Here is a 10362-nt window from a genome sequence, read left to right on the forward strand (position 1 = left end):
CATGACAATCCTTGGGGTTTGTTAACCCACACCTAAGGGTCCGTTGTTGCTTTTTGCCCTGGTCAACAATAAACGTGAATGGAAATTTCCAAATCCACGGTTTCGATTAATATTTAAGATTGAAGTTAGATTTGCAGAAGGTATTGTATTTCAAAAAGCAGAGGTTGAAAATTTAAAGAATAAGGAAAATAGCAGTACTATTAAACACTCCAGAATTGTCCTATCCTGGTGTTTTGTTTTTTTTTTCCAAATAAAAAGTTGCAAAAGGGGCGTTGTTTTGTATAGTGATGAGTTGGCAATCCAGCTACAATTTTCAGGCCACCACCCTTGCAAGCCACAGTTCCATGATGTACTCAAGACTATTCTATTGTATTTCCAGATTTTGAGAAGTGGGGTACTTAACTTAGGTGTTATAAAATTGAAGCTTACAGATTAGGGACAACAAAAGTTCCCTTTTTAAGGGAATAGCCATAGGCATCTTTATTTTCATAGATGTGAAAAGAGTTGTTAAGAGGGAAGAATGTGAAACTTTGAGGGCTTGGTACTAGGATTTGTCTTTGAATCAACTCCCATCCCAAATCGAGAATAATGATAGTTAACTTAAGTAAAATATATTTTAAATATTTTTTTTTATGTTGGTAAGATGCTATCCTAACATTGCATTAACATTAACATTTGCTCAGCACATTAATGGGTGCTGTATTGAATAAATGAAATTTAAAATGCATGTGATTTTAACAAAAAATGAGTCTTCGTCTGCTTTGATCTGCTGGTCTCTTCTCCTAACCCTAACCTCCCTTGGAGTCCAAGCCTTTGTTAGAAGCCTCACAGTTTTCATTCTGTCCACTTATTCCCGTGGATTGTTGTAATGGGGAGATTCTCTGCCCCAATCCCAGGGGCAAATTGCAAAGGACACTTTTTAGTGGCCAAGGCCATGAGGTGTCTCATACAAGGAATCGGTTTTGCCACTGGAAAGGAGTCTCTTCTAAAAACTGTGAGTGTACTTCCATAAATAATGTTCATTGCTGAGAAATATTCAGCAAACAATGCATTGAGGTTCGATTAAGTTCCAGGCCCTAGGTACTGGGAACGACAGTGAACGAAACATAAGGACGCTGTCCTTCTGAAGCTTATAATGTCATGGTTGAGGTTGGTTAAATATCACATAAAGCTTTTTCCACTGCGTTATTTTTTCCATTACAAATTGCCAGAGTTGCACTGAAGGGAAAGAACAAAAGATTATGAGAAAATAACAGGAGTTGGGAACATCACATTGCAGTGTGGTTCCTGGGGAAATGACAGGTTAGCCAAAATCTAAAGAATTGGGGGAGAGGAAATAGTAGGCAAAGGGAAAAGGATGGACAGATACGGAACCAAGAGACCAATTAGGTGGGTTTTGTAGTTGACTAAGACTAGGTTGGTGGCAGTGGAGAAGGAGGAAAATACAATGAAAGATAGCTTGGAAGTAGATTCAGTAGGTCTTGATGGATTGATTGGGTTATCAGGAGTGATTGGGGAGAATGCAGTGCGAAGGAATCTTAAACTGGTGTTTGGTTTGAGCATCTGAGTAGATGGAAGTGTCATTTTCTGAGATTGAAGAGATGGTTTTTGCTGGGGTACAGTGAACCACAGGTCACCTCGGGATATGTAACAGTTGGGCATGGTTATGTCAAGTTTGCAGATATGAGTCTAGAATTGAGAAAATAGGTCTGTATTGAAGTTGGTTAACAACAAATGTTTTTTGAATGCCTCTCATAAGCCAGGTATTGAAGAACATAGTGAAAGTCCCTGTGCTTAGGGAGCTTACATCTAATTCAACTGGGGCTAACATTGTTTGATCGGTGTTGGCATATTGACCTTCATTAGTGCATGGAACTGAAAGCCCTGGGAAGGGATGGGTTGAGTTCCGGAGGGAATGTGGACAATGAGGACAGTGGATCAAGCCCTAAGGAATTCCCAGCATGTAGCGGTTTTATAGAAGAGGAGGCCCTGCGAGAGGTAGCAAGAAAACATGGACAGGAGTATCACAAAAGCCATGAGAAACCAATTTTCCCCCAAGGAAAATGGATTTAGTAAACTGTATTGAGTGCTGCCGGGAAGCCTCCTAAGATAACTGAAAAATGTCCATTGAATTTGACACCATGAGATCATTGGCAACTTTAGCAAGAGTAAGATCAGCGGAGGCAGATACCAAGTTCAAGTGAGTTGAAGACTGAAGAATAAGTAAGGAAAGGGAGACAACAAGTTTACCTTTTTTTTTTCTTCCCCAAGAAGGAAGTCTCACTTTTTTTCAAAAAGGAAGCGCAGTAATAGGATTTAACTAGAAGGGTCTGGAATCCAGGGAAGGTTGATGTAGGAAGGAGAGGGTTGAAATACAGGAAGGAGGAGCGATAGCCAAAGGAACAAAGTCTCTGAGAAGGCAGGAGGGGATGGAGTCCTGATAATTGCAGAAGCAATCCCACATTGGTAGGAGGAGGGACTCTTCTTCTCTTGGAGCTGGAGGGAAGGAGGAAGGGATGGCTGTAGATGCCAGCTGGTAGGCTTGGTGGTGGTGGTGGAGAGATTAGAGAAGCCCTATGTGATTGCTTTGTTAGTCAAGGGTGAGGGAGACACAGTCTTAACGATGCTTAAGAAAAGCTGGAAGTGAGGATGTTGGAGAGTAGATGTGGACAGTGGGAGATCCGGAAAATACTAATGTTGATGGAATTAATGATCACAGGGACATCGTGACATAAGTGATGGACATTAATGATCATGAATCTCTAGTATTGCCTGTCTGCCTATTGGTATGATTTAAAAATGTCTCCTTATTTTACATTTAAGCAAGAAAATTACTCTAGTCACAGTACCCTCAATTGACAGCATTTTCTTGAACTAAAATAATAGCCTTTAATATTTAATCTCCTTTATGAAGTAATTTTTTTTTTTATGTTTATTTTCGAGAGAGAGAGACAGAGTGCAAGCAGGGGAGGGGCAGAGAGAGAGGGAGACACAGAATCTGAAGCAGGCTGCAGGTTCTGAACTGTCAGCACAGAGCCTGACACGGGGCTTGAACTCACAAACCACGAGATCATGACATGCCTGAGCTGAAGTCGGACGCTCAACTGACAGAGCCACCCAGGCGCCCCTATTGTGGAGGAATTCTTGGGTATAAGAAACAGTTACTGAATGAATTTCTTTTATGAAATACCTGTTTTAGAGATAGTATGCTAAAATATTGAGTTGAATTTCTGAAAGGTTTATCTAAAGTTTAGGGGATTAGCTAGGCCTCACTTGATTATAATAATATATCTAAGCAGTCTGTTTAAATATAAATGAATCTTTAGAGACTGATGAAAACTCTAATCCTTTTTAAAAATTAGGAATCCAATCTAATCTGTACTATTATCTTTCATATAGGAATAATTTATGATGTTATTGTTGAACCTCCAAGTGTTGGCTCTATGACCGATGAACATGGACATCAGAGGCCAGTAGCCTTCTTGGCCTACAGGTAACAGTTGCCTTTTTGAATGATTTGGTGGGAAAGAAGGTTGCTGGGGCATGAGTGCTTTTTAAAAATACAGTGAAACCTATGGGTCCATCTGCATTTAGATAATAGCTGTTTTAAAATGCTAAATGCAGAGATGCAGGAAGTGGGCAAGAACAGAAGTATATTATTTATTAGGAAATAATATATTTCATAGTGATATGATCACTTATTTAAAGGAGGGTATTGGTTTAAAATACATTTATAGGCTATTCTGGGGATGAGGAAACTGCAGGTACCAGTTTATTTGTAAGTAATGTTTTTTAATCTAAAAAAAATTTTTAAAATGTTTATTTATTTTTGAGAGAGACAGAGAGCAAGTGGGGGAGGGGCAGAGAGAGAGAGTGGGAGAGACACCAAATCTGAAGCAGGCTCCAGGCTCTGAGCTGTCAGCACAGAGCCCAACGCGGGGCTCAAACCCACGAACCTTGAGGTCATGACCTGAGTTGAAGTCGAACACTCAACTGACTGAGTCACCCAGGCGCCCCTGTAAGTAATGTTTTATTGGAACTAGGCATGCCCATTTGTTTATATACTATCTATGGCTGCTTTCAAGCTGCAGTGCTAAGTTTGACACAAACCATATGGCCTATAAGCCTGAGACATGTATTATCTGGCCATTTAAGAAAAAAATCTGTGAGCCCCTAGACTATACTATTAAATAATAAAATATAATAATAATTTTTGAGGTGCCTGGGTGGCTCAGTCGGTTAAGCTTCTGACTCTTGATTTTGGCTCAGGTCATGATCTCATGGTTCATGAGATTGAGCCCTCTGTTGGGCTCTGTGCCAACCATGTGGAGCCTGCTTGGGATTCTCTCTTTTCCTCTCTCTCTGCCCCTCCCCTTCTCTCTCTCTCTCTCTCTCTCTGTCTCTCTCTGAAAATGAATAAACATTAAAAATAATTTTTGAGACTTAGGTGTTCCATTTGAGTAATGAATCACCATTCCGGTGTGGTTTGGCTTACCTGGGCAATGCTTATTATGTTGCTTTCTAAATCCACTTGATAACTGTCCATCTAAACATAGCTATATATTTGTATTCATCCTGAACGTTAATGATGTTCCATACATAGCATATTCCTGAAAAAATGTTTGTGATTCTCTGGGAGTGAGGGGTATCTAGATGACAGGAGATCTTGATGGTAGGGAAACCTTTCATACTGTTATCATTGGTACTGTTGGAATTTTGAGCCCAGTGCTCAAAATGTATTATGTATTGTGTTTTGTGTATGCGTGTATTGTGTTTTCAATTAAGGCAATTAGCTAACAAAAAATATACCTTCTTTAGATATACCTTTGTATAAATTATCCCTTTAACAGAGGAATTTGCTTTTTGGGGATCCATGGATTCAGAATTTTGAAAGGTCTGTATTGCTAGAAAAAAACAGATATACGTATGTATAAAAATTTGCATATAACTCTAAGGATTTATAGATTGCTGGAAATTCTTGTGGGGCTCATGGAGCCTTAGTTAAAAATACTTCCTTTTAAAATTTTCCCTTTGAAAAAAAAATAATAAAATTTTCCCTTTGAAACAAGAGGTTTACTCTTGTGAAACTTCTAGAAACATTTCTTACCAATTCAAATTTGAATTTGATAGAAGTTTAAATGTCATTATTTTTAAAAGCAAAACAAAAGTTCTGGGTTAAGGGTTTCTATACATACACTAATTTGCTTTTTAAGCTAATAATTAAAATCTCAGCATTGATTTTACATTGACAGTTGTGTTAGCTGAGGTTCTAAAACTTTTTTGAACATAAGCCCCATGAAGACACAGATTTTGTTGTATCCCCAGAACCTAGAATAGTGCTTGATTCATAATTCAGACATGGCAGGAATTGAAATGAATATACAGAAATGTGGTAAAATAGTTGTAAGGTTAAGAATAAAAAAGCAGCACAAAAATATTTAAGCAGAAATAGGTCTTTCAATCTAAAGACAGGTTTTTTATTTTTCTGGGAATTTTCATTTATTGTTTAATCTGGTTTTTCTTTTTCAGAGTAAATGGACAATATATTATGGAAGGACTCGCATCCAGCTTCCTGTTCACAATGGGAGGTTTAGGTTTCATAATCCTGGACCGATCGAATGCACCAAACATTCCAAAACTCAATAGATTTCTTCTTCTATTCATTGGATTCGTCTGTGTCCTATTGAGTTTTTTCATGGCTAGAGTATTCATGAGAATGAAACTGCCGTAAGTTATCAAGTACTTTGTATAATCAGCAGTTTAACTTTTGTTGCAAGTTGGTAAAATAATCACTTGGATCACATAAAATCATAGAGGATTTAATTTAACCCTCATTTAAATGGATGAAAATGCTGAGAACCAAAGGAATTTGTGACTTGTTCAAGGTTATAGCTATGGTTAGTAGTAAAATTGAGACCAGTTGTCTTTCTGTCATCTCCATTCATGTTCATGAAAAATGGTTATTTTGCTACAGTGTCACTGACCACTGACTGGAGATCTTGTTTCTTTAAATTGCTTTTTGCTTAATCTATAACATATGGGATTTCAGTAGTAATAGTGATAGTAGGGAATGTTTTCAAGGCATTAATTATTGCTGCTCTTTGAATACTGGTATGAGGAAAACCCATTAAGCCTTGGACGGGGAGGGAGTTAGTGCCTCTCCAAAAAGATGGGAAAGGATCGTGTGTGTGTGTGTGTGTATAAGAAGACTTTGTTTCAGAAAACATACAATATTTTTAAAACAAAAAAAAATTGGTTTTATGGCAACTTTTATAATTCCATTTGAGATCATTAAGTTGAAATAGGGACAAGTCTGATCACATTTCCCTATATTCTATTTCACCTGTGGATGAATTAGTAACTGCAGGAACATTGGACAAATATACCATACAAAGATTAGCTCTTCGTAAATTTATTTTTCAGGGAGTATATTAAACGTCAAGTTTCAACTATACTGATTTCTTAGAACTGATACTCCCGTATTTTATTATAATAGACAGTAAAAGAGAATACAGGATGTGTGTGTTTCACAGGTTCACTTATTCTGTGGCTTAACCTGTCCACCGTAACATCTAGAGTAGAATGGGCAGACTTCCCCTAGAAAGTCCAAAGCACTCACTTCTCCTGCAGTCATGTTCTCATGCTAAGGCAGGATGGGAAAGATGGGAAAAGAGCAGTGTTCTCTGTCAGCTGAATATCTGTGTGGCCACATAGTTCCCTCAGACTCCTCTGCCAGTGGCTCTTATTTTTGTCTGGGGAAAACAGTTTTAGCCATTGGCTAAGTTGTATGAAGAATTAGGCACTCCGGCCTCCTCTTTTTGTTCCTCTTTTTTTCTGTCCCTGTTGGAAAAGATACACTTGGTATGGAAGAGGCTGAAGTTTTCCAGAGCAAAACAAGAAAAGAGGAGGCTCCTAGAGAGATCAAGAGGCTACTACAAATCACCAACCAAAACAGATGGAACGTTTGGAGAAATGTAGCAGAATAGAAGTAGGCTGGTTTGGGGCGCCTGGGTGGCTCAGTTGGTTGAGGATCAGACTTTTGATTTGTGGCTCAGGTAATGATCCCAGTGTCCTGGGATTGAGCCTCTGTCACACTGGGCCTGGAGCCTACTTAAGATGCTCTCTCCCCTGTCCCTCTGCCCTTCACCCGTGCATGCCCCTCCCCCATGCTCTCTCAGAAAAAAAAAAAAAATCTGGGGGGAATAAAACAGGTGGGCTGGTTTTGTCCATAGAGCCAGATATGTTTTTATTCTACTTAAGCTTCTCATTCTTCCTTATAGTTTTAGGTCTTCTCCTTAGGATAGAAGTGCTTTTCTTTTTAGCTAAGGTATTTGACTTTGAGGATAACAGAGCTATCTACTGCTTAAAAAAAAAAAAAAAAAAAAAAAAGCTTTGGAAAGTGCTTAATTCTCTGGATTGCCTCCATCTTACTATTGCAATTATTTAGGTTTTTCTTAATTTTTAAAAATTTTTTATTTTAGGGAGCATGAGTGGGAGAGACGGGCAGAGGGATAGAGATGAGAGAGAGAGAGTGTGTGTGTGTGAGTAGGGCAGGGACAGACAGAGAGGGAGACACCGAATCTGAAGCAGGCTCCAGGGCTCTGAGCTGTCAGCACAGACCCTGATGCGGGGCTCGAACTCAGGAGCCGTGAGATCATGATATGAGCTGAAGTCGGAGGCTTAACCGATTGAACCACCCAGGCACCCCATGATGTAATGTTCTAAAATTAGGAAAAGTGTTTAGTTCAGAGCAGAGGGATGGGTTTCTATTTTTAGGCAAATATGTTATTAAAGCTGTATAGGGACGTCAGCTGTGCTGACAGCTCAGAGCCTGGAGCCTGCTTTGGATTCTGTGTCTCCCTCTCTCTCTCTCTCTCTGTCCCTCCCCCACTTGCATTCTGTCTCTCTCAAAAATAAGTAAACATTAAAAAAATTTAAAAAATAAAGGCTGTATGAAATAGTCTATTGAATAGATTTTATTATGCAGTTGAGGACAGAGTGGCAACAATTGCCTTTTTAGCAATTTGAACTACCATGTGTTAAACCTGATGAAAAAAGCTAGGGAGCTCCTGCGTGAATCCTGAGATCATGAGATCAGTTCAGAAAAGAAATTCTAAAGGAAAGGAGAAATGAGAAGTAAAAGTAAATGTATAATAATAATATCATTTAGGGACTAGGAGAATGCATATAAGCAATTTTTCCCTGCAGCTGAAATTTAACTTTAGTACATGTACTAAAACTTTATCTTCCTCTTTTTTGACCCACCACTTTCTAAACTGTTTTATTGCTTCCTTAGCATTTACATTTGTATTCAGCAAATATTATTTGATAACGGTTATTTGCTGGACACTGAACATTAAGCATAATTTTGCCTTCTAGACTCAGAATCCTTTTCCATTTACGCTTAATTAGGCATAGCAATACTTTTCAGTTCAGTTTATTTCCTTGATGTAATCTGCCATTTCTCATTGTTATCATTGTATACCTGTTGTCATTTTATCCTTTCCTTTCTCTTCTTTTTGTTGTTAATTCTGTGATTTGAGGACATAGATAACCTAGCTATTTGATTGCGTTTTAAATCAGTCCTTGTTGAAGGATAGCTTCACGGCCTGGCTTTTTAACAGCCTCTGTGGGTGTTTGAGTCTCTGCTCATTTGCTTCCAGGTTTGGAGCCATATTGGTTTGTAACTGTATGCTTTGAGGGGAAAGGGTAATGGAACTGAAGCCCAGTAATATATTTATTTATTGGGGAGGCAAGATTCGAAATAAAAACCATAAGGATGAGTCACAATTATATTTTCAGATTGTCATTTGATTCATCATAAAATTTGTTGGGGTGTTTTGAAATGTTGCTTCCTTTTCACTTTCTGTGTTTATAAATTTTATTCCTGCAGGGGATATCTGATGGGTTAAAATGCCTTTTGGGATGAAATCTGTGGATATTGGATTTGCTCCTGCTAATGAAGTTTTAAAGGCTGTACCAATCCTCTGACGTGAACTATGGAAAAGAATGAAGCAGCAGAAAAGAAGCATCTAGTGAAAACATAGGAAGCATGTTAAAGCTTGAACTAGAATGTCTTCTTGGTATCAAAGAGACAAGCTTATCACAGTATTTTTCCTGCTGGCCTATGCCGACGTACCAATGATGTTAAGTGGCATTTTCTTCTTAGTTTTTCATTTCTTAAAGAAAATATACTCCGTTTCTACAGCTGTAATACTGAATAAAGTGATTATTTTTTACAGCCCCCCTTAACATTTTTTGGAGATGATATTTGTGACTTTCAAAAATTAATGTAAAATCAGGAAGCGAGATCCCGTAAGCTGAGAACTCTGGACAGACGATCAGCTTTACCTATGGTCCTTTGCCTTTAAACAGAGTGTGTGACAGTACATTATTTCAGATGTGTCTGCAAGACCGTTTCCTGCACAATAAGGTGTATGAAAGGAGCAGAAATAAATAATTTTTCTAATTAACACCTTTTCTGTTTGTTTTATGAGACTGACACGCTACCACTGCACCAAGAGGGCCACTTATTTTATGATTTAATTAACCAATGGTATTAACTTTTCCATCTATAATTACTCATTCCTACCTATAACTCTCCTAACCTACTGTCGGTAGGTCTAAGGTCTCAAAATGTAGTTGGCAGGTTGCCTTGTAAGGTAGCAATTCTGTACCCCTCTAAATACTCAAGCATGGGCTGCATGCATGTTAGAGTCGTAAGTGGTTGTGTGCGAGGAGAACTCCCTTCAGGCATTTGTTTTCAGTAATTAACACAATTGTGAGCACATCTAGAAACACCCCTGCACCGGTCTGGTCTTCCCCTAATTTCTTCTTGCCAGGTCTTCTGGTTTTCCCTGACTGGCTGTGAACATCACTTCTCTAGCTGCTCAACTAGTTCTTGTTCTGAGATCTTCACAGTAAAATTCTATCCCAGGTGATTTTTTTCTAACCAAGGCGGATTTCAATGTAGCCATTCATTGAGTAAAATATTCATTTATTCAAAAAGTTTTGAGAAGATACGCCACGTGGCACTGAGCATTATAAGGATGAGTAAAACTGAAAAGGCTCTGTTTTCATAGAGCTTCTGTTCTTGTAGGGAAGCCAGATAAACAAAAGATAGAAAATGTTTGCAAAATGTCATACTGATAAATGGCCACAAACAAAATCACTCCTAGTATGTTGTAGTGATCACAAGACATGGGAGAGGGGGTTCTACCTCAAGGCCCTGAAAAAGGAAAGCAAGGCCTGTGTGTACTTAACAGCGTTAAAGGTTTAATTTAAGTGCATTTGGCCATATTTAAAAACCTTGGCTAAACTAGATGGACAGAAGATAACAGGAAGGCGTTAGGGCTTCAAAAG

General features: G+C 38.5%; 1 protein-coding gene across 1 annotated transcript; it reads left to right on the forward strand.

Annotated features, from left to right (window-relative positions):
• The first annotated feature begins 3372 nt into the window (after window positions 1–3372).
• OSTC (oligosaccharyltransferase complex non-catalytic subunit) lies at window positions 3373–9332 on the forward strand. The gene is made up of 3 exons (XM_049631008.1): window positions 3373–3493; window positions 5530–5727; window positions 8894–9332. The coding sequence occupies exons 1-3, from the start codon at window positions 3444–3446 to the stop codon at window positions 8910–8912; spliced, it is 267 nt and encodes an 88-aa protein (XP_049486965.1). The 5' UTR covers window positions 3373–3443; the 3' UTR covers window positions 8913–9332.
• Window positions 9333–10362: the final 1030 nt, after the last annotated feature.

This window comes from Panthera uncia, chromosome B1 (genome assembly GCF_023721935.1).
Source record: "Panthera uncia isolate 11264 chromosome B1, Puncia_PCG_1.0, whole genome shotgun sequence".
In the NCBI taxonomy this organism is placed as follows: domain Eukaryota; kingdom Metazoa; phylum Chordata; class Mammalia; order Carnivora; family Felidae; genus Panthera; species Panthera uncia.

Coding starts and splice junctions, on each gene's coding strand:
- OSTC (XM_049631008.1), top strand. CDS start 3,444: ATGACCGATGAACATGGACATCAGAGGCCAGTAGCCTTCTTGGCCTAC. Junction 3,494..5,529: donor GTAGCCTTCTTGGCCTACAG/GTAACAGTTGCC, acceptor TTTCTTTTTCAG/AGTAAATGGACAATATATTA.